General features: G+C 40.6%; 1 protein-coding gene across 2 annotated transcripts in view; it reads left to right on the top strand.

Moving 5' to 3' along the window:
- The window catches only part of PPIL2 (peptidylprolyl isomerase like 2), a 64414-nt gene that overhangs the window by 12259 nt on the left and 27496 nt on the right, over positions 1-24659 (top strand). Inside the window, exons 1-8 of one of the 2 annotated variants that reach the window (XM_027652018.1) lie at positions 2192-2212; positions 2893-2944; positions 5124-5215; positions 6651-6740; positions 13011-13086; positions 14440-14600; positions 16127-16202; positions 17381-17487. In XM_027652018.1, coding sequence (XP_027507819.1) covers positions 2207-2212; positions 2893-2944; positions 5124-5215; positions 6651-6740; positions 13011-13086; positions 14440-14600; positions 16127-16202; positions 17381-17487 — 660 coding nt within the window. In that variant the 5' untranslated portion in view covers positions 2192-2206. Of the gene's footprint in view, positions 1-2191; positions 2213-2892; positions 2945-5123; positions 5216-6650; positions 6741-13010; positions 13087-14439; positions 14601-16126; positions 16203-17380; positions 17488-24659 lie in introns of those variants that run through there. The other variant, XM_027652017.1, reaches the window with a different exon arrangement.

The raw sequence follows: 24659 nt of genomic DNA, 5'->3' as shown, positions 1-24659 counted from the left end.
AACTGTGTGATGGTGCTTGGAAAGCTCTGACTTTTGATGGAGAATAAATAAAAGGAGATTCACACACACACAAGATAATCCTATTTTCATGTGAAATGAAGAACTTGAGAGGAAAAAAAATAATATTACACATGTTGCCTGTATCATGTTCTTTCATCCTTTCCTGTGGAGTGTGTAGATCTTCCACAACTGGACCTCCCGGCAGTCCTGGGGTGTGGACTCCCTCCTCTGCAGCTGCTCTGTGGGTAGTTGTGAGATCCTGCAGTTGGTCTTGGGCACTGAGCAGTCCTTTGTAGCAGATCATCACCTGTTCTGGGGCTCCAAAGATTTCCTTTGGCCAAACACTGAATCCCCCTCTTGCCTTGCCACACAGGCCAAAGCACAGAGCTGCTCCAAAGGGTGTGAGTTGACAGGCCAAGGTCACTTCTTCAACATGGGCCTGTTGGGAGGCCAGTCTGCAGCAATCAAAGTTTATAGTAGTCATGCAGCATTTCACTGGAAGCAGACTCCAGGCAGTGTGCAGACCTCAACTCCTCCTTGACAATCCATTTTTTTATTTACTGTTGTCGTGTAAGTGCTGGTCTCAGTGGGGAGCAGATCCAGCACGAGCAGCTGATGCACCATGAGTAACTGATGCTGAAAAATAGCATTTTTCTCTATTGTGGAAAGATGTGACCTGAAATACTGTATGATTTCCCTGGGTATGGAGTCAGAGTCCAAGGGCTTGACAGCACTTCTAATGATACATCCTACGTTGCCAGATGAAACAGTACACTGCAGCTTTTGGTGCCCTGGAAGTCTGCATGGCAGTTTAGTCTCTTTTCTGCTAAATTTCTGTCAAGGTCTAAATCTGAATCTTCAGTCATGCTAAACTGTTTCTTAGGGAACTGTTTCCATTTTTGTTTGAAGATGATCTGCTCATATGTTTTGGGCATAGCTCAGGGCTGCCAAGAAGGCAGTTTAAGGACCTTCCTTCAAATTATCAGTGTTTCCAGGGGTTGTATTTCTAAAGAAACTTTTTCTGAAACATGAATTTTGGGCTGTTGCACAACACATGCACAGATGGATGCTGCTTTGTGTTAATAGTTATTTAGGTTGAACAGATCTGTCCAGGATCAGATGTTCATTTTGGCAACTCTACTGTTCCCCTAGTACTTCTGTGATAATTTTGTTCATGTAAGAAGATAAATAAATGAATAAAGCTCTGCATTCACTTAGTCATTTCAGAAGCTGCCATTGCCTTTGCTGTCCTTGGTACCCTAGAAGGGAGCAGATAACTGGAGTGTTTTGGGTTTTTTTTGAGAATTCACTTAAGGAAAAGCAGCAGCACTGGTCTTCCACCACACAATTAAATATAACCTAGCCTTGCCTCTTTTTTCCCTTCCCATCTTATTCCTACTAGCCCTCATTGCTCTTCCTGCTAATAAATTAGAGAGATGGTTACCCTTCTGGCAGCACATGAGCCTGCCAGTTGGTTGAGAGCAGTTTGAGAAGTGCGTTCCTCTAAAGGAAGGAGTCCAGCTGTCATGATGTGTACATGGAGCTAAGAGTATGGATTTTGATTAGGCACAAAAAGCCCACTGACTTAGTTTCAGGTGATCTTGTTACCACTCTTTACCACAATGACTGGAGCAGCAGTGTTGGCCCCTGGCTGACAGATCTCCACTCAGAGTTGTTTACAAAGAGCTGTCTGTGGTATAAAAACCTCCCTAATCTCTTCAGGTGCATATTTTGAGAAGAAAACCGATTCTTTCTTTTAAACAGCCTGTGCTGTGTGTGCTTTTAATGATCAGTTTGGCAGTGAAAGTGTCTCTGGCAGTTTCTGACTGATACAATCAAAGGGTTTGTTTTTTATAGGTCTTAGATCCTGGCTCAGCTTGAGCTTGCTGGGCTGGACGTTTGTCTGCAGTTGAGTGCCCCAGTGGAGCACTGCCTGTGCTGTGGGATGCCCTGTGGGATGCCCTGCCATGCCAGTGCTGTGCCCAGATCACACAGTGACCCTATGGAATGACTGGCATACGTGGGCCTGCCCTGTCATGTTACTGAAGACTCACTATTATTTTGGGTGTGTTTGCAGCTTTCGTGTTTTAGGGAGGGAGCAGCCTGATCATCCAGAAATGTTTGCCAGCCCAATAGTTCTTCCCTGCCCGTGTCAGAAAACCTTTGCAGAGAGAGGGCAGCAGAAAATGCCACCGAGATCCTTCAGATGAAGGTGGGAGAGCAGGAACTACCTTAGTTTGCAGTGTCTGCTCTAGAGCTGGAGATTATCCCAACCTCAGCTGCCATCTCAGTTCCCTCTTCCATGGAGTTGTTACCTGGGGATTAAGTGGCTGAAAATCTCTCCTGGGACTCCCTTCATGACCTCAAATGCTTCTCCAGAGAACCTGTGCTCCATTTCTCTTCACTATTGCTAGTTATCATGTGGGCTCTGCTGCACATTTCCTGACTAAAAGGAAAATTACAGTTATTTCAGAAAAGGCGTCAAGCTTGATTGCCAAAATGGTTTGGTGGCTTTATGGTTTGGTCCCAGCTGAATTGCCCCTTCTGACAGGCAGCAGTGATCTTTGCCTCTTAGCTTTCCGTGCAAAGCCCCCTTTCAGTTTGTGCTAAGACACAGTGCAACTTCTTCAGTTTATTCCCTGTGGTTGGCACTGTACTGTGTCAAATACAGCCCTGAAAACAAATGTATCCCAGTTCTCAGGTTCTGGGAGTCTTGTTTTGGTGGGCTGTCTGTGACTTCAATTCCCAGGGTTCTGATGATTCAGACAACTTACAAAATATTATTAATAAATTATGTACTATGAAAATCCTAACAGTGATGTTACAGTTTCCTTTTATTTCCTTAGTTACATTCTGTTGTGATTAATCTTTTTAATGCTTCATTTTCTTTAGAAACTAGATGCCAAATCACTTATAAAGCTGAATTTTGCTAAAAACAGTGAAGGTAAGTGCAGTCATTTTCTGTGATGGTGTTTTGTTGTCTTTTGGGTTTTTTTCCTTAATGAATGCTTTAATAAATTCTAGTTTATCTTACTCATGGTAAAGTTATATAGTTTTTGTTCTCTATCATGGTTTTTATTTTTTTAGTAGAATAACTTCTCATGAGTGATATGTTTACCTTTAAAGTTCAATTTCTGTTTTTCTTTACACTGGGGAGCTGTAAATTATTCAGCAATTTCACTTTACTAGAGCTGCTACTGCAGCAAGGTGCTGTTTACTTTAAGGAAAGAATCAGAAAAGGCCAAATTTCTGTAATGTTATCTTATTTCTAACTTGCCTATGGCAATATTTGCTGTTCACTTGGTTTTGAACAGGTTTTTGTTTATAAAAGGGATTAGACTTAAATGAACATGTGGGATTTTATGAGTAGAAGCACACAAGACAGCAGCCTCAAGTTTTATTTCTGCAAGATAAAAAATCTACCATCTAAGAGAGGATGCTGGGAACAAAAGAGAAGAGTGGAGATGAATTCATCTGCTACAGAGCAGATAATGATTTCTTTGAAATGAGAGTGGCAAAGATTAGGTGGGAATAAAATTCTGAAGTGTCTGTCTCCTTATCTTACCAAAGTCCATGGACTACAAACTTTTTCTGTAGCTGATGGATTTCTTCTGCACCTTGTGTTCCATCTGTCTCAAGAGCAGGGTGTTAAAAATTGATCAATAATTTCTGTGGCCAAAGTTTTCGAAAAATACTGTGATATTGTGCTTTCCTTAAAGGAGTCCAGTTCATAATGCTGGTGTGGAATGACGACTGCCAGCCAGAAGCCTTTTCCTTAAGAGGGTGCACTCTGTGGCATTAATTGATCAAGGGAAAATGCAACTAAAGAGGAAAATTAACATGTTGTATTTCTGTCCATCAGCAAACTTTTCTTTAAATCTTAGCATGTAGGATGGTTGCTACATGTGAGGGTCTTCTCTGTTCACACCTGTATGATATAAAAGATCTTTGGGTATTGCAATTTATTTTATTTAACGATCCCTCTGAGTGCCTTCTATCCAGATCAACAGGTAGTTTTGCTTTTGCTAGAACTGAGAACATGGGCCTTTGCTCTTTGTTATGCAGCTGGAGCGAGCCCTCACATTGTACCAGTGTCTTGCTGTGTCCATCAGTTGGGCCATACCCTGAGGCCACTTCCAAAAATCCCTTTCTAACCTCCCTCTCAGTGTCAGTCCCTGGTGGCAGTGCCTTTCCTTCAGCTCTGGTGGCACGAGCAGAGCCAGGCTCAGCTTTACCTCGTGCTGGGCTCAGAGCTGCCTCTGGCTCTCTGTGGGTGTCTCCTGGTACATCTCTGGGGGTGTTTGTCTCCTGTCTGCAGGTGCTGTCAGCAGCCTGTTCTGGCCTCCCTGCTGCTTTGGATTTTCAAGTGGTAATTAGGAATAAAAGAGCCAAATAGGCCCAACTTATTTCAAAAATCTCACCCAAACCCCCAGGTCTAGCAAACTGATCAAGTATTAATAATCTTTTTCTAATTGCTTTCTGCTGAGATCATCCAGACATTTTTCTTTTTCCTCCTACATTGCCCCCCATCAGTTTGCTTGCTGTTGACATGCTTAATATTTATGCTGACCCTCCTGGGAAAATTCACAGCTTGATTAGAGCAGAAACTGGGTTCCTTTTGAGTAACGTGTTCAAATTTAATGTCATTCTGCTTGCCATAGTTGAATACAAATGCTCCCCTCTCCTAAAAGCACATCAGCTGCTGGGAACTTTTCTGTAGGATAGAAGGTAAACTTTTATTCCTGGGAACAAGAGTGTTCCAGAGCACTGGCCATGGTGCAGGGGACAGGCTCATGTCATCAGTAGGTCTTTGGTTACAACAACAGCAGTTCTGGGCTGGTACTGCTCAGATGTCAACCAAGTCAGACAAACTTCTGCCTTGGGGGATTGAAGGCAATGGATTTCAAAACTTGCTTGTTTTATAGTTCTCTGAAGTGTTACTTTTTCTAGCTCTTTATCTGCCACTGGAGAATCAAAATGTTGTTGAAAAGCCATTAAATACACTGAAGTTACACTTCATATTAAAAATTAATGTAAATATTCTCCACAGAGATAAGAGAAATTAGCTATTCCAAACAGTTCCAAATCTTCATGTGAAATTTAAACTTTTTTACCTTCTTCAGGCAAGTACCACTGTCCAGTGCTATTCACTGTATTCACCAATAACTCCCATATTGTGGCCATCAAGACTACTGGAAATGTATTTGCCTATGAGGTAGGTTCTCTTGCATTTTATTATTAATATTTTGTACTTGATGCATTTCATTCAAGATCACAGAATGTTTTAGAAAGACAGGTAGATTTTATTCTTATTTTACTGCCAGGGAAATTAAAGAGGTGAACCAACTTCACAAATTGTTGTCCAACCTTTGCTATCAAAATAGGAACAACCTTAGAATATGAATTAATTATGTTTTTAAAACCTTTTTTGAAGTTAATCTGCATGCACTGAATCTTGTAAATCAATATGAGTAGCTTTTATATGCTCCTCAGTTGAATTAAAAGACAAGTTTTCTGTTGTCTTCTTTCTGCTGTCATCAACAAAATACAAATTGCCTAATTTCTACTCATATCATAATGAATAAAAAAGACTATTTTAGGTGGAGCTGGGGGAATAGCAGAGAGAATGCCTTAGTAGACACTTGAACCGCATTTGCATTTGAATTTTGTGAACATTTCTGTGAACCCAAGTGGAATTTTATCTTTGCATAATCCTTACTGTAAAAGCAATGTTTACTTATTTTCCAATAGCAAATGAATCCTTCAATTAATGAATCCATATCCAAAGTTGTAAAAAGTCTGAACACTGAAACATCTGCTTTTTGAATTCTGGAGGGACTTTCAGACACTGAGAGAGGAACAAACTGAAACCATTGCAATCAAGGAAAGGCTTTTTGAAAACTTGCTCAGATGTAACTGAACTGTCTTCATTCCAGCTGTGAGAGCAGTCCAGATTGGGTTAAAATAGAAAGTATTCTCTGTTCCTTCTAGAAGCACAGAGCTTTGATTGCTGTGGTTAAAAGGCAGGGGTGAGTTTTAGAGTGGTCTCTGTTAAACCCTTGTCAGTACTGCAGAACTATTGCTCTGTTTGCTGTAATTTACGGGCCTGGGCTTCCTGAAGGAGCTGTGCCAAGAGAGTCTGTGTCCCATGTGGCACCACGTGAAGCAAAAGCATTTCTTGGGTTGTTATAAGCAAGGAATTAATTTAGGGACTTCTAGAGGTACTAGAAAAATATTATCACTGTCACCTGAGGAGGACACAGGACATTTGGGTGAATAAGACAGATTCTGAGATTTTTTTGCAGATAAGAGCTTAGAAAACCGAAAGCAAGATCTTTCTTATTTTGGCAGTACATTTATGATTAATTTGATTTAAATGGCAGGCATAACTATGGAATGGAAACTGCAAGATTCTTTTTAAAAAAAATTCATCAAGCCACACAAAACTGTCAAGTTCTGTAGGGATGAGAGACAAAAGCCTCTTGTTTGTTGAAGCACATAGTGAAAATATTGCATCTGCCAGTTGCGAATGAGGTGAAATTGTTTCTTTATGATTTGTACTGTAAGAGTTTATTGATAGCACATATTTACTGTAATATTTACACATGAGAATCCCATTTTTAATGTCAGTGTCTTTGCCTGGCTGTTAGGCAGTCGAGCAGCTGAACATAAAACCAAAGAGCTACAAGGACCTCCTGACAGACGAGCCCTTCACTCGCCAGGACATTGTGACACTGCAGGTAAACTTTGCTCCCTGTTACCTGTTGTACCACACAGCTCCATATAAAACCAGATTTTTTGCAGCAGGTGAAAGGTTGCTATTCCACTGTTCTAGCAGAAAACTAGAATGCTTGAACAGAGAAACTCTGCTGTATTTTCTTTGTTGTCCAGGTGAGCTACAGCGAAGCCATGTAACAGGAAGAGTAGTGAGGTGTCCTACATGGTCTGTGGCATCAACAGAAACGTGGGTTAGAATGTGAAGTGTTTAAACTTTTAGGAAGTTGACATGTTACTTTAAGACTGAAGTTGATTGTCCATCTCACTCTTTTGAAGATGTCTAAAAGAGTCAAAGCTTCAGAAAAGCATTTTCTATAGGGTGTTTCTCTAAAGGAGAGTAAAATAAGCAACAAATCAGAGTATTTTCTCTAAATGCTTGTTCAGAATGTTTTTCTTCTTAATTAATACCAGTGTTGGTCTTTTACTAATTTTAAAAGAATTAAAAACGAAATTAAAACAACATTATAAACTTCAGACTGTAAAAGACAGTTATTTACAGATGAAGTTTAGTATCAGAAGTTCTAAAACTTTAGTTTAAAAGCAGGCACTTTTAAGCTTGCATGATTTGAAAACAGGGGAAAAAGAATTCCAAGATCATTATTATAGAAATCACGAGTTAGTATGCATCTCATGAACAGTTCATTGCCACTAACCAAGACTAATACAGTCTAATTCAAATAGAAAAATATTTTTCATTTATGTCTAAATTTAAATTAAGTGTAGCCCTTCTTCCCTACTCCCCAGTGCTTCACAGCATGCTTTTAAATATTTTTACTGTGTTCCTTTGGGCTTGTTGCTGTTCAAGCTAATGCAACGAAGTAAAATGTTTTTAATCCAATGGAAGCAAAAAATGGAAGATCTTTTTCAGACTGAAAGCTCCCAACAGAATGTCATTTCAGTGTAACTGCAGGGGTGGTAATGGATTTGGAAATATGAAAAAGGACAACATGAGTGGCTAAAAATGTGTCTGGGCAGCAGTATGGAAAATGAAGTTATTTTGAACAAATAATTGAAATGTGCAGTCACTAAAAAGTATTTTTGTGTGTTTTATAGGGTTGGAATTGAATGTATGTATAAAGAGTGTGTTCTTCTTACTTGCCTAGCCTTGATTTTTCACAGATGCTCTAGTCCCCTAAGTCTCAAAGGGCAGCAGCTAGCAGTTTAGTTATTCCCTGTGTGGGTTTTTATCACTACTTTTCATCTTCATTGTGTTCTTGACATGTTTCTGTCTCACTCAGAGGAATAACTGTTGGCACAAACCAAGTATATTCTGGTAGCTGGGCAGTCACTGGGGCATTGGGTGCCAGGAGGGCACGACCATGCACTGCCTGCCCCTCTCACACTGGTGCCATGTTAAGGTGGCATCAGTAATGTGTGAGTAGATTTGTTCCTCTGAAGGAAACAGTTCATTAGGGGTTGTTGTTAACTTCTGCAGTGCTATACTCTTCCTAAATAAGTTTAGAAATAGCAGATGTCCCATCTTGGAATGGGACTGGAAGAGATTTGACCATCTGTATGACCAGATAAAGTTTGACCTTCACCAAATTGGTTTTTAATTCTTTTTTTCAAGAAGAGTTTTCAACAAACAGACTAAAATGGCTTCAGGGTGTTGAAGGAGAATTAAGAACCATTTCCTGCACTGCACATCACCCACTGCAAACTTGCATATGTAACTTGATTTCTCCTGTTCAAATGCTGCCCTACTCTGACTTGCTTTCTTGAGGCCAGGATTCAACCTGCAGTGGCATGACTAGTGTGGGCACTAAAACTGCTTGAGTGTGTGTGATACAGAAATGTGTTGTTATTTTCTCCTGGTATTTCCTTCACATAAATTATTGAAAGCCAGCCTGATGTCTGCTGTACCAGGCTCTCTTGTTGACAACCCTGCAGGCAGCGTGGTGGCTCCCCACTGCCAAGCTCTGCCACCTGTGGCTCTGTTCCTTAGCCAGAGTTCATGACTGCAATCTGCTGTGTTTCTGTGTTTCACCAGAGCTCTGTCCCAAATCCTGCTTCTCTTAAAAACCTCTTGGTTCTGGGTTGAAATTCATCCCTTTGTTGTTTTCCCATTCCCCCATGTGAATTGAGCACTGTGGTATCCAAGAGAGCTGCAACTGGGAGTGAGTTGGTATCACTGACCCTGCTGTTTGGCAGAAAAGGAGATACAAAGGAAGTTGCTAGAAAAACCTTCTTTGCTTTGCAAATATCAGCTGAATAGGGCTGTCTGTAATAGTGTGGTTAGCAGTAGAAATTAGCATTTCCAGAGGCTGACTCTGAATGTCCTAGGAAACAGATGAGGTACCTACCTGTGTTTGGTAGTGAAATACAACATGATAAATGGGAAATATAAACAATGTATGTTTACAGATTATTTGTATCATCAGGTTTTTCCTTATTGATACATAAAGGGAATTCCTACAGCTGCTAGGGGTGTTCTTTTACCACAATAGCAATTGACCTCAAACTTGGCTTCTCTGTCCTAATATATATAATTAAAAAAAACCAAAAAAAATTTTTTTTTCAAAGGAGACATAATTGCATAATATTATTTTTCTGTTCTCGGTGCTAAACGTTATTCAAACACCAATCATAATCCTTCCCTGTTGTGTTTTCTGCTAAGCACCACCTCAGCTGGTAGCTTTGAATTTTGTGTCCTATTGCTATAAAGTTTACTTGTTAAAAAAGGCAATTTTTTTTAATTTGAAACTAAAAAAAGCAAAAGCACAACTTTAGTTGTTAATAATACTGTCTTACATCTATGATGTTCTTGTCTTTGCAAAGGAGTCCTCAGTGCTTCCTACACATCCACATACAGAAATTGCTTTTTCCCCTGTTGAAATGCAAATGTCCTGGGGTAGTGTGGCAGTTTTTCATCAGCATATGGTGATATTATCCAGCCATGCAGGGCAGGAGGTAACGAGTAACACCAGACCCTGGGGTGTGAGATGGATTACCAGAACTGGAGTGCAGTTATTCAGGCAAAAGAGGCCATGGATTCTCGTTTAATGTCTTGCTGATAATGCCAGAAATACATGTGACATCGTTCCATATGATGCCCTTCCTGGACACCAGCACTCCTAGTGTGACTGGATACTTTAGCTCTTTACCTTAAAGTCGAAATTTCCATTTCTTAGCTTTGTGATCTTGCCACAAACTCAAGTCAAACTTTCCATCTTCTGCAGTGTAGGTCTTACATTGTCCAAGTTTCTCTTTCCTTACGGTTTATAATTATTTCATATAATTTTTCTCCCATCTCTACCAGTTCATATCTCTTTTAAATGGAATATTGCTGTTGTGTGTTATCTGTATTTCTCGTAAATTTAAACCCAGTTATATTCTTTACCTTGAAAGATGACCAGCTCAGCCTGATTCAGCATCCCTTGCAAATGCCCTGGGTGTGCTGCCAGGCAGCTCAGAACTGTGAGGTTTCTTAGCTGTAGTCAGTGGTAAGGGAGGGTGTCAAGCACTTGGAGATCTGGGGACGGGGGATCTGTGATGGCAAAGCTGATGTTGTTCTTACCTCCCTTTTCTTTTTCTCATTCTGGTACATTGCTGTTCATCATAACACTTTGCAATTGTTTTCAAGGTAGGATTCAGCACAGTGTTGAAACAGTTTTGTTTAACCTAATTTGAAGTTATCTTCTAAGTAAATTTTTTAGGGGGTGTAGTTAAATGCTAGATCTCAATGTCTGCTGTCCAGCATTTAATCTTTATGACAAAGTCTGGTCAACAGTCTGGTAATAATTTATTATTAATTAGTGTGACTGAATTCCTTGTGTGTTTCAATCGTGTATTTTACAAATTATTCTTTGTGTAATGACGTGGACCTTCATAGCAAGCACATAAATCAGTATAATCTGGATTCCCTCATGTAAGAGTGGGCAGGCTGAAGCAGGTGTCTGCCCCAGCTCAGGATGGAGAGAGGAGCAGGGTCAGGTAGTGCTTTGCTGGACACAGGGGTGGACTCTGACAGTGCTATGGACTTCTTCCCATCCCAGCAAGTGCGAGAGGTCCTGAGGAGAGCAAAGTGAGAATGCTGCAATCCCCTGCTTTCACATCCCATTTGGTAGGAAGTGTTCAGAGCAGCGAAGAACAATTTCCCCTTTAGTGCCCTGTCAATTTGTCATCCTGCACTGTTCACAAACAAGGGACAAACTCAGATTTGTGAGGATCCAGCAGAAATTACTCCTGCTCTGGAGTAAGCTATTGCTGAGCTGTGTGCTGGCAGGGGATTTAATGAGAAGTGTGGGTCTCCTCCATGGCAGTGCTCAGGTACAGCAGAGCAGACGTGGTGTGTTCCTCTCTGCAGGATGAATTGCAGCCAAGCCCTGTTGTGCCAGTGGTAGCAGGCACAGTGCTCTGCTGGCAGCCTGCAGAGAGTCTTCCCTAGTAGATCCATGCTAAAAAATGCATCTTCTTTGCACTGCAGAAGTGGAGGGGCAAAAAGAAGAAAAGAAAAAAGGGTGTGGATAAATGCTACCAGGTTTGCTCCTGTTAAAGGGAAAAATGAAAGGCTCATACTGTTATGTGCTTCCATATGTCACTTTTATTGTTTCTGTATAACCCAATCAGTTGTGGACAAGACGTGGTTCCCAACAAGCTGTTAAACAGCGCTGACATTTGTGGCAGGAAGCAGAGCTGATGAGCAGAGCTGGAGGTGGGTGAGCCACACACTGTTAATTGATATTTCACTCCCCAGCCATTCCTCTTTGCTCTGTGTGCGACAGAAGGTCAGAGCAGATTTCCTCACAATTGTGGGTGAGGGCTCTGGGAGGGCCAACCCTGTGCCAATAGGTGTGCAGAGGAGCTGCTAAAGAAGTGGGACGTGGTCACATGTGAAGGTGACAGCCCTGAGAGTAATGAGGGATCCAGCACGGCCAACCACATGGTAGGAGAGGGATCAGGCCTCCAAGAAATCACACGGTTTAAACTGCTGGGTTTAACCTGCTTTTTGGCGAGTTGTGTGTATGGTGCTTAAGATTAACAGAGTTTAAACTGTTTCCCTAAGTAGGTAAAACCAGAAAATGACAGGAAAAAAACAAGTGGAATAAAACTTGAAATTAATAGTTTTCAGAGTTTAGCTTTCTGGAAAACATTAAATATGAGACTTTTAATAGTCATGATAGTTAGCAACCCTTTGAAGTCTTTATCTGTGCTAGTGATTTGCTAAACAGGAGTTTATGGTTTGTAACCTTAGTAAGAAAAGCCCTGAGACTGCCAACCATGGTGATTTGAATGCATATTTTTAGACATGCTAAGACAAACAAAAGTAGGCCGAGTTACTCTTCATGGTTCATCTTCTGTTTTGATTTTGTGCACTTACACAGAACTTATTTAAGTCTTTGAACTCTAGTTCTTAATCTTAACAGGATTGGGAACATCACCACGAGCCTGGCCTTTCTCTGACCAGGAGCTTGAGGCTTTGATGGTGTGGGTACATCCATCTGCCCATCCCTGCAGCTTCTCGTTCAGACTGCTCTGGTTCTGTGCCCAGTAGCTGTCAGGGATGCAATGAGAGGAGCTTGGCAGCCTAACTATTAGTGTTTAGGCAGTTTTCTTCCTGAAGTGATATGTCTAAAGACTGGGCACACTTCTAAAATTTACGTAGTCCTACCTTCAAAAAATGTGTCTCTCGTGTTGTAGGACTCATCAGTGAGGAAATGGGTTGTGTCTTCTGCAGCACAGGTTGGACTGGTCAGATGTGTTTCTGCTCTTGGGGGGGTAGAAGCGAATGGTGTCTTGTGCTTAACTTAACGTTCACTGCACTGCTCTCACACTTAGCATGCTAATTCTAATCCACACTAATTCTAATCAAACTTCTCCTGGTGTATCATGATGCTGTATTTTAGAGGGAGGAATAAATATGTCCCAGGTGTCCTGTGTAAGATGATACTCAAGTTTCAACTTGAGGAACTATTTGTGAGGGTTTTTTCCACTGACAGAGGGAAACCTGTTTTGGAGTAGGTGCATGGGTTGTCCCCCTTCTCAATGTGTGGTGACTCTTGCTTTGCAGAATCAGGAATACAAGAGTCTGTGTGAACAGGTTCATTGCTGATGTTGGTTGGGGTTGATGACTTTGTATTTTTTTATCTTTCTATGGTTTGGAGAGTATGGAAGTTGTTCTGTGTCCCCCTGTTCTTTTATTATGGTGGTATCTGCCCTTCAGACTAGTCTGTTGCAAGGAACTGGTGCCCACCAAGCTCTCTGACATTTCTTTTTTCAATTATTGTTTTCAGGATCCAACAAACCTGGATAAGTTCAACGTCTCAAACTTCTTTCACGTTAAGAACAACATAAAAGTAGTTGATCCAGGTAAGCATGAGATGAAGGTGGGCTGAGAAAACCCCAGCCCAAATGTGGCATTGGCTCTGTTTTCTGGTTGGACATCCCTCAATGGCTGGTGCTTGGAAAGCTTCTTGGAAACATGAATAACTTGTGGAATCTGTCCCTTGCACATCAAAAAGTGTAAACATATTTTGAAGCAAAGACATGATTCTTTGAGAACTCATTAACTGTCTCTGTTGAGTGCTGTGCAAACAGGGAAAGCTTTCCATGCCCTTTCAGAGTGAGTGGGTACATGAGAGAAGTGAGAAGGCCTGTTAGCCTCGTACCAGAACCAAGACAAGGGAACCTGCCTCTTCTCACACTCCTCTGCTAGACCTCCTTCATATTTATCAGTAATGTACTGCCCATCCTTCTGTCTTGAGAACAATGGGCATCTACCAAGTAAGATTTTTCTCAAATAATCCCAAAATTATGGTTTTGGTGAAAAATACAATGCTTTTTTTCTAGATATCCTAGACACTTGATTCTCATTTATTTTGTAATTTATTGATAGCTAAATGCTTAGTAATATCTGCTAATATTAAACTGCTGAAGGAAAAAAATTCTCTCCTTTGCCCTTGTGGGTTCCTATAGACCTGTTTCTAATGAGGTCTGATTGCTAATTCTAACCAAAGTGTGTTTCTCTGGGTCTTATTGTGCTCATATCTGTTTTTTGGGGGGTTTTTTGGTTTTCTTATCTACTGTTCTGCAAGCAAGCATCTCTTTCTATTTACTTGCTCAGAATAAGTGGGTATTATCTCAGAAATGGCATATATAATATCTAGCAAATAGTAGGCATATCAAGATAGAGAACAAGTGAAACTTTTAAAAATTAAAAAAATAAAATTAAAAACTAAATAAATCAAATTCTACAGTCCAGTCCAGCAGCCTCCTCTTCCAGTATCACATGAAAGATCTGGTCCTGGGATTTTTGCATCATAGACCTGGCCATTCAGTGAGAAGATGAAGAACAGAAATCTATATTGTATCCAACTATATTTTGTCTTTATTGTTCTATAAAAGTTTCCCAAGGCTTGAATGGACTTAGGTAATTTCTCATGGTTTCAAATAAATTTTTACAGTAATTGGATTAATTATTTTTTTCTTTTCATGTACATCATATTGGCATTTATTGTGCTATATTTCGAGTTACAGTGTCATAAGTGTTGCTATTTGTCACTGTCTGCAGGAATAAATATAGTAAGTAGGCCTTTCTGTTTTTTAAAAAAATAGAATTAATACCTGGCAGAGTTTTGTGTGATTAGATATGTAATAAACTGAAGGAGAACAAAATACAGTGTTTCTTTTAGCTCTGAAATGATTTAACTTTGTCTTACCTAGATGAAGAAAAAGCAAAATTAGATCCATCTTACTATTTGAAAAATACAAACACAGAGACCCGAGAGACTTTACTGGAGCTTTATAAGGAATTCAAAGGCGATGATATTTTAGCAGCTACTATGAAGGCTCCTGAAAAGAAGAAAGTGGATAAGCTGAATGCAGTAAGTTGACTTAATTTGTAGTTTGGCACTGACTGACTTCTTCAAGAATGGTAATAGGTGTTTTTCAGCTTAGGGGCCGTATTGCAGCATAACCAGACACTGCTCCTTCTGTCTTCTGTCACATGGAAATTTGTCATAGATGAAAATCTGAGAATCATATTGGGATTCCTTAGAACAGCATTGTATGTGTCAGTGAGTTTCTGTTTGTTAAATCATTGTAAATGAACCCACACATTTGAGAACTGGAGCACAATAAGAAGAAGAATCCTTATGATGTGGTTATGATGTGTATGTTGGCAGAACCTTTTTCCCAGGTTGTAATCTCTCACTTTGAATTTGTTTATCATTGCTTCCTGCGGTTATTGGCAGAGGGAGCACACCTTGAGGGCAGTGCAAGTGAATCATTTCTGGTGTGGGCAAATACATAAATCATCCACAGCTGTTTCTCCATTTCTTTTTCCACTGGAATGCAGGATTTTAGTGGAATATTTTAAAGGATGCTCTTCCAGGTGCATGTTACTCTGTGTTCATGGTTCTCAAGAGAAATAATTCATCTACATCTAGATTTCCTACATCAAAGGCTGTTTGTAATGGGCAAGACAGAGTATTCTTCTCCCCTTTAATAATTCTGGGATGTGTGTGCCTACTTGCTTTGATTACAGCTCTTAGTGAGCAGGCTTAGGGATGGATTAGGGGATGTGTGTGACCAAGAAGGAGGATCACATTTGCTCCTTTTTCAGGGCATTGTTGTGTTATAATAAAAAAATGTAGGGAGAAGAAGAGGAGGGGAGAGACAATGGTGAGCTCTCACATGCTGGGGAGTGGGATGGGCAGCTGATGAGGTGGATGGGCATGGCTGTAACTTCCTTAGGGTGCAGTGAAACCTTGAGGAATGAGCACTGGGCTGGCCTGGATTCTTTACAGGCATTTCTGCAAAGCTGCTAAACCTGTCTCAGGGTTTATTAGATCTTTGTAATTTACTCCAAAATCCATGTGTGACGTTAACATTTCCTTTCTGCAGAAGAATTACAGGGCTCAAAATAGACAGTGGGAGCCGTGGGACAGAGCCTGTGCTCACAGAGGGGCCCTGTGTGGGAGGGGGTGCTTTGCTCTCCCCTGTGCTATCTCTGTGCTTCACTGGTTTCCTTCCACTCACTCAGCAACACTGGAGACTTTTACAGATGTCTTGCCAGCAGTGCTCCTTTCCTATCTCCACCTGTGGACATACAAATAAATTCTCATAATAGAATCTTTGCATAGTGATGTATTAAACTGTAGTGGAAACATTAAGCCCCTTTGGCTCAGCTCATAAACAGCCTTAACTCCAGTTTCATCAGAGCACATGTTGGGGTAGCAGATGGAGAATTATTGCTGCTCTGGATATTTGCTTCTGTCAGTAGGAGCTGGAGCAGAAAGTTTGCCCTCAGAAGGATGACATTTGTGTTTTCTAGTGCTTATATAGTATCTTTAGGAGATAAATTCTAAGATCTAATGCCTTTTTCATGTGCTTTTTCCTCTGCAAACAGGCTCACTATTCCACTGGAGCTGTAAGTGCTTCCTTCACCTCCACTGCAATGGTGCCTGAAACTACTCACGAAGCAGGTACCAGAGCCCCTCCCTCCCTTCCATTTTCAAGTGTGCTCCTTGGCACACACACATTGATTAGGACTGAAGGAATGCACTGATGATTGGTCAGTACCAATGCCATGGAAATGTATTCCCTAAGCAGATACAGACTTACTTTCCAGTGAGCTCATTCTGAAAATAAAGGAGCAATTATGAATTAGCTTTGGCTTTGAATGGCAGTTACTTTTGTTGAATGGAAATTAATGGGACATTTTTTATGCCTGGGGACCACAAAGTGAGATATTCCCTTATGTAAGTTAGGAATGAAGTATAATCTTCCCTCAGATAGCATACAAAGTCTTGCCCACCTTTTTGGTCTGCTTCAGTATTGGTTAGAAGGACAACAAGTTTTGTGGTGATAACTTTTGATTCACTACTTTTCCAGGTAACATGAAAATGCATTTTAGTACAATAAAGTTTTCCTTTTATTCTCCAGCCTAAACATAAATGTAAAAAATTTATTTAATTTGGATATTGATTTAATAGCTGAGTGATTAGTATTTCCAGTTAAAGAGGGAGGTCTGGCTTTGGGCACTAAAATTCAGACATCATATACTTAGGCAAAGATTGAATACTGTGTTTCCCAAGTTCAGTTCCTTTACTTGGTGTATTACAGTGATTTGCAGGTGACTCTTTAAGTATTGAAAGTATCTGACTAACTGGACATTTTGACAAAATGGAAATGGAAACATCCTAGATTGATCCTTTGGTTTGACTTTCCAGAAATGTCCAGCAGCAGCTTCATTTGTTTTCAGAACCGGGTAGGTCTCTGCATGTCAGCAGTTTGTGGTTGACTGATGACTACCTGCTTGGCTTCCAAGACTGACAAGAAAAAATTTGGTTTCAAAGTAAAGTTTGTGGTTGGTAGACATTACTTGAAAATTATAGTTTGTAATACTGAATGCTTCTCTGATTTAAAATATGGATTATATTTTTGGTTCTCAAGGAGTTGGTGGTTTTCTATACTGGAAAGTGTTTTGCACAGAGATTAATATGAAGTTATTGTAGATAAATTGCAGGGTACAATCCCTGAAGACCCAGTACCCAGGGGAAGAGGTCAGACAGGGGAATCTGTGAATTGTTTTCTGATGATTTCTAGAGATCAGTGAGTAAGCTTCCAGAGAGCTAATTGTTTGTCTTTTCCTTTGCTACAGCTGCTATTGAAGATGATGTTGTGAGGTACCAGTATGTGAAGAAGAAGGGATATGTGCGACTTCACACTAATAAAGGAGACCTAAACCTGGAGCTGCACTGTGACATGGTACTGTGCCCCACAGGATGCATCTCTGTAGATAAGAAACAGAAGCTGGCAATGGAAATGTCAAAGGAAAACAGTAGTGTGTAGTTGCAGAAGATACAGATAAATAACAAGCTTTCAGTGGTTTTAATGTATTTTCATACATACACAAAACTCCATTTGTTAAATCTAGGTATTATTTTATTTATAATACTACTATATGTATAAATGGTCTTTGTTAGCAGTCCCATTGTTTTAATAGACTACTTACAACATGTTTAGAGCTTCAAAGGGACCCAAAGGATTAGTGACCCAAACAGTGACAAAGAAGGAAGAGAGAAAAGAGAAGGCAGAGCACAGAGAAGAGAGAGTAACCCAAGGTTACATAGCAGGTTACTGACAGGACCAGGAAAAGAGCCTCAATGAAACCAAGAGCAGTCTGTCAGCCTGCGTATGTGTAGTTGAGATCCCCAGAAATGGTTAGATTTGTTTTTAAAGCCTAAGCTTTACAGAACAGCCCTAAATGAAAACCTTAGAATATGTTTTTTACTCCCTGCTGTCTCAGTTTTAAAAGTTCAAGTTTTCAAACATCTTCCATTTACCATTAGGAGAAGTTAATTTTAGAAAACAACAGACTAGAGTTTTTTTATAGTCTGTACAGTCTGATTCTGGGGGAAATCTGTGGCTCTTAAAATAATAAACATGGCAAGACTTACGATAGATGGATGAGTTGTGGCAACACTGATGTCTCGGATGTCACTGCTTGATAGTGTGTTTGCTTATTTATTTGTACAGCCACATCTATAAAAGGAAAAAAAAATTCAACATAAAAAGCCCAAACCTTCCATTGTTTGCTGAGATTTTTGACTCAGGAGATGATAGCCCTGAAGGTAGATGTTTTAGAAAGCTGAAGGATGCAAATAGAGGTTTACATGGTAAAATTTCTGCTTGTTGTGAGCCTCACAGAGTTTAAAAGTAAGTGATGCTGGTTGGGAGCTGGGGTGCCTGGTGTGAAATCCAGAGATGTACTGGGAGAATGCATCCATTTTTGCCTGTGAGAAAGAAAAAGGTGCAAACAGCATAAACCTTCCAGCTTTCCCCTCTCTTCCTTTCTCTCCCAGGAGTCAGGCACAAGATATGTGCAAACATCTCGAGCTGATCTGTGGAACAGTCTGAGAATCTCCAGAGCAGCCTGGAGTGCTGGGAATCCTGTAGGGCACTGCCATCCCTGCAGGTGTTTGCCATGCTCTTAGTTAGGAGTGGGGTAATAAGGCAAAAAGCAGAGGAAGTCGGTACAGCAATATTTAGGGGAAGCAGCAGAATGAGCAGATTGCATTGACTCATTTGTTTTGCCATATGTTCCAAAGTGGCTCCTGGCTGGAGCAGCCTGGCTGCAGCTATTCCTATCAGCGTGGGCTTTTGGGCCACATATGTGACCAGTGGCACTCTGTCCTGAGGACCCAGTCTCAATTGCTCATTATAAACTTCCTGTATGATATCCATTGTGTCCCTTTTTTTTCAGATGAATTCTTATTCATCTCCCTTTCACACACAAAGCTTCCTCATGTACACACTGGAGGTGTGTGCTGTTTTACACAACCAGACATGCTTGAACACTGGCCTCCCACCATCTGTTCCTTTTGTGTTGATTAAATCTGTGTGAATTCAGCAGACCTTTGGCACTGCCGAGGGGAAAAAGATATATATTTAGAATAAATAGGAAAAACTTGCTACTTTAGGGAGGTTTTCACAACATCCACTTTAGGTCATCACCCTAGGTCTATGAAATCACTCCTTTCCGGGAGGCAGTTGTTTTTCTCCCTTTACTATATAAGGAGTTTGTGCTTCTAACTTTGGTTTTCCTGCATCACACTGAGGTTTAGGCACCTAAGGTCACTCAGTGCAGACAGAGCAAACATCTGTCACAAACATGGACACAGACCAGCTACGATGGATCTACTGAGATTGCAAAGACATAGAAAATGGAGAAGTGCCAAAATCTAAGCATTGTTAAACACATGTAGCTCACCCTGGCTGTGAATATGCATGGAAACAGCCTTAATCATATGCCAAGTGTTTATCAGCTCTTCTGGCTTATGCAGTGCACAGGCTGAACCAGTCCTGGGAGCTGCTTGGAGCTGTGTGGTGAAACGGTTTGTAGAAAAAATTTGGTTTTCTTACAAAAGTGTAGAATGTGGGTAAGGTCCTTGAATACAATCAGGGGGAGCTGGGCTGTAACGTAATGCTCACCCACACTAATGTGCAATGGCTTTTTTGTTAATTGCTGAGGGATGTCCTGTGCTCTGGTTATTCTGGAAGCCACCCTAGCAGTGATCATATTTGTGCAGTACTGCAAATAAATGATTGTGAAATGCTTAAGGAAGCTTGAGGGGGAGGTTGCTATATAAATATGGCAGATAAATACTGTGTCCAGTATATACTGTGCAACATTTGAATTGCATTTTAAAATAGTCTTATGGTTTAGATTTCAATCTATAATTTGAGGTGAAGTCTCCTCGCTAAAATAAGAGCAGCAAGTGACATATTTGCTGTTTAAGAGTGCACATCTGCTGAGTCTCCAGTTGTATATTCATGGCTCTGGGCTGTATTTAAGCAAAATATTCTTGCAGTTGTGCTCTCGGCACTCTGCACTGCTTCTGCCCAGGAACTCTTGCCTTCAGGACCCTTCTTGAGTTCTCACTCCCTCTCCCTTCATAGCTCTGTTGTCTCCTTTCTTTCCCATTTTTTGTGACCCATCTGGCAGTATGGATTGTTTGGAGTTCAGTTCATATGTGCACATGGAAACTTTTGTTTAAAGATAAATCTAGGATTCTTCATATACAAGTACTTTAAGCTGTCAGTCAATAAGATTGATAGTGATGAAATTCTTCCTAGCACCAAAAACCTAATCTAGAAATGTTTTATATTGATCCAGGGGGAAAATCAGTGTTGCAGTGTGATTGAAGTCATCAGTTACTTTGTGTCATGATTCAGAAAGGGTATGAAATAGGGTTAGAATCCATATATTTTCAGTGCTTGAAATCACTTGTTCAGAGCACCAGAAAATTTCACTTATGTTCCAGAAAGATGATGTGTGGTTTAAGTCATTGTCCTGAAAAATGCAATTAAAAGACTTCGGCAGATAAGCTGGATTTTTTTCTACCCTTTTGAATTTGTGCCTCAAATGAGCAAAGCCACACTCCTGTTCTCTCTGCGTCATAGCTGTGCCTACTGCTCTTTTTTGCCATTTGTTTTTCTCCCAGTCTTCTTATTGAGATACAGCATGTTCCTCCTGATGGGGACTAATCAGGTGGCCATTTGTAGGGATGTTTTCCAGGAAGCTGAGTTCCCCTGTGCATAAGCAACATTTGTTGTATATACTAATTGGATGCAAATTTACAAAAATGCTACTTACCAGAAGTAATTCTGGCAAGTACAGAAGATTTCAGTTCTAGTCTTATGCTTTGCTGAACAAATAAATTATGAAGAAATAACTGATGAAAGGCAATGAATTTCACTGGATTTCTTGTATTTTTTTTATTACCAGTAAGTGTCTGGCCAAGTGTTTCCCCCCCAGTGCCCTGGTGCTTTCCTGTCTGCAGTGCTCCCTCACTGAGCTGTGCTCCTCTGGCCCCAGCAGGTTTGCTCCCGGTGTGACCAGGCTGGGAAAGGGGCCCCTTCCCTCAGCTGGGGCCTTCTTGAACTGAACCACCACAACCTGTCCCAGCTCAGCCCCTCTGGCACACAGGAGAGCTGTCAGCAGGACAGAAGAGCTGGCAGGGAGTGATGTTGAGGTCTGTAGTAAACGTTTTTCCTACAGGAAATGTCATGGGCTTCCCTCAGTGAAATTCTTCCTATGCTTCTACACTGCACTTTGTGGAGCTTTTGATTTTCTTGTCCCTCTTGCTCTGAAACAACTGGAATGTGCTCCTGGTCCATTGGTGCATAGTGAAGTAGGGCAGTTTAAATGGCCTTCCAGAATAGTATTGCACGTTGAAATGCTCTAGAAACATTTATATGTCCAGTTTCTTTCCATGCCTTGGAGGAGGGAACAAACACTTGCACCTGATAGATGGTGATTCCTGAAACTGCTCTATTACAGTTGGCTCTGACTACACCCTAAATAAAGCCAAGCTTTTATTGCTGAGTTCTTGTCTGTGTGGTGGGTGGGCTGTGAGGACTACAGATTGAAAGGGATGGGGAGGACTGAGTTTAAACCTTACCAAATCACCTATTTATGGGTTCACACATTAGAAGGGTTGCTGAATGAACAGTTACAAGAGTGAAAATGCTCTCTCTATATATATAAAAAAAGGGATGTAAATGGATTAAAGCTAAACAAAATCCACCTTGCATTTTAAAGGGGATCTATGTTTAAAAAATTGAAGGCTTTGTTTGAAACCTTAGAAATTTCCATCACTAGTTCATGCCTCTTAGTAGCAGGATTCTGGCATTTATGTGATAAGATGAAGGCTGTAGAACACAATTTTAATTTGTGAGGAATGAACTTTTCATTCTTTCTGCTTTGAAACATAGGGTTAATGAGCATGTAGCAAGGCTCTGTAGTTTAGTGCCATTACTACAGTTCATCCAATTTAGAGGAAGAAAAAGAAATAAAAGGGAAGTGGAATTAGCCCAAGAAAATTATACAGATGTGGGAATGACAGCTGAATGCTTAGTGTGAAATTTCCCTTCAAGGTTCATGCACATCCTCAAGGGATGGAGCATTTTGAAATGATTAGCTCTTCACATACTAAAGCCTTCTTCCTTGCAGTCATGGCAACAACTCAGGAGCTCCCCTCTTTTCCCATCTCCTGTACCTTGGCAACAGGAATGCTGCAGGTTTTTAATCTATTCCTGTTTGGCTCTTCAGCTGCCCAGTTCAGCTTCTGAGTTTAGGTAACTTGCAAATGTAATGACCCATTGTTACTAATGAGAAAGGAGAGCTGCACACTGGGAAATCAGCTGGGGACATGGCTTGCTCTCACCCCCTCAGGCCTTAGGATGCTGCAGGAGAGATGAATTTTGTCTGGTTTGGAGCCACCCTTGATGGCCAAATGGAACCTGGAATTGGCTTGGTTAATAACTAAGAGTGGAACAAGGTAAAATCTGCGATTATCCTAGAAATCTGTTGTAAGCAGTCAGGGTTTTTTCTGTTTGGCTTTGGTTTTCTAAATTGTACATTCCTTTCTTTAGTGTTTTCCCTGTGTCCATGATCTCACAGTTTCCTGTCAGTTATATTTGCATGGTCATTCTTAGAAGCAATCTCTCTTTAACTCTGAAATTTGTCTGGACCCAGTAACTGGTAGAATGGTGGTGTTTCCATGTGGAGTTACCTGCTAAGTGTGTTGGCTAAATGGAGACTTAAACCTACTTAGAAAACCATTGGGCTGTGGCCCCATTAACTATACATATCTGTGAGCCAAGCAAAGCATTTGGGGCATCTTCTGGGATAAGTGCTCTTCTGGATTCCTGTCTCAAACCATTTATTAAAATTTTACTGCTTGTCTTGGGTGTGAATTTTCAACAGTTGAAAGACAGTATCTGGCTTCTACAAAATAAATAGGGAGCATAGTTGGAGCAGGTGACTCATTTTTTGTATAAATAAGGGGGTTTTTCTTACTATTTGTCATTTGGAGAGAGAAGTGTCTTTAAGCTGAAGGACATGGTACAGAGACATTGTGTTCCCTTACATGGTCCCAACTTGACCTGAACAAAGGAGGGTTTCTCAGGGTTATCCTACCATACTCTTCAGTCAGAAAAGCCTTCTAGAATTTTTAAATTTGTCATGTTAATTCTACCACTGCATACCCCTGGCAAGATATTGCAGTAGATGTAAAACATGGTATTTTTCTGTCAGTAGTTTTCAGATCAGGTTGACAAGGTGGCATTTTTCCCTTGACTTTCTTATATGTAAGTTGAAGTCATAGTCAGCAGCCTAAAATAATTTCAGCCATTTCCTGCTTCATGTAAAAGGCACAGAGAGGAAGTTAGCTGTTACTGTTGAGGGCAGTTTGAGAACTGACCAGAACAAGAACAGCCAGGATTAAAAAGATAGCCCGGAGCACACAGCCAGTGATGAGGGAACAGAAACCTGCACTGCCTCCTGCACTCCTGCATTTCCAGGTGCCTGGACCATCCCCTCCTCCTGCAGAAATAGTGTGGGACAAGTGGTGGGGAGGAAGTTTCTGAAGAAGCAGACAGCTTTATATTCAGAGACTGTGGGTCTGACGTCTTCCATGAGATCTTACACTCAAATAAAAAAGTCAGGTTTGTTTATATATATTTGTCATCAGTCTTTTCAAAGACTGGCCTTGTTTGTATGGTCAGTGCAGAATGTAACTTCATTACTGAGGATCTGCACCTTCCCATAAACCTCAAGCCTTTTTCTCCTGCTTTGGGCAGGACAGTGCTTTAAAAAATCCCTGAAATATGCTTGGCAGTGTGAGATTTGGCAAGAACATTAACTGCTTTGAATAAATCGGATAATCTGAGCCAGATATTCTAGATCTACTGCATGATTGAAACTGGGGTTTATTACTGACTGAATGCAGACCTATTTATTTGTGTCTACTAAAAAGCACTCTAAAAGGTAATGGTAATGTTGCTAAGGAGCTGCTTACCTGCCAGATGTATCTGTGTGATGCATGAGGTGACCATGGGAACCAATTTGGTGGCAATAATTGAAAGAAAACCTTGCAGTGAAATGATTATTCCATGTATACTAAATGTTTCTGCAGTTGCATTCAAAAAGCTTGTTTGTGGGAAAGAGTGTAATAGCTAGAAATCCATTTAGAGAGAAGGGTCAGCATAGGTCCTGCATAAAAAATACATTACTAGAGCTAGTTTTTTTGATGTATATTTTACAAATCGTGTTTTGAAAATAAATAGGAAGTCTGTATGGGCTTATCAACTTTGTGCAAATTTAAAATGGTTTGCTGTGTATTCCTTGGGGGCTCAGTCTTTTGCCTCATTTCATTTTTTGTAAAAAATTAATTACAGGTTGCTGTATTCCCCCCAGAGAACTTATTAACTATGTCTCTCTCTCTCTGAAGAGTGCTTGGCTCTCATGAGATAAAGTGCCTTACGCTAAAAGCTGCTGATTCCATTTCTGATTCATGAAGAATGTTTTTAACTTACTTTTATCCTTACTGACACTTTTCACAAGTGATAACCAATGGCACTACATTGGGATC

This window comes from Corapipo altera, unplaced genomic scaffold (assembly GCF_003945725.1).
Source record: "Corapipo altera isolate COAL_440 unplaced genomic scaffold, ASM394572v1 67, whole genome shotgun sequence".
Taxonomy (NCBI): Eukaryota; Metazoa; Chordata; class Aves; order Passeriformes; family Pipridae; genus Corapipo; species Corapipo altera.
This window is presented reverse-complemented; position numbering and strand designations above follow the sequence as displayed.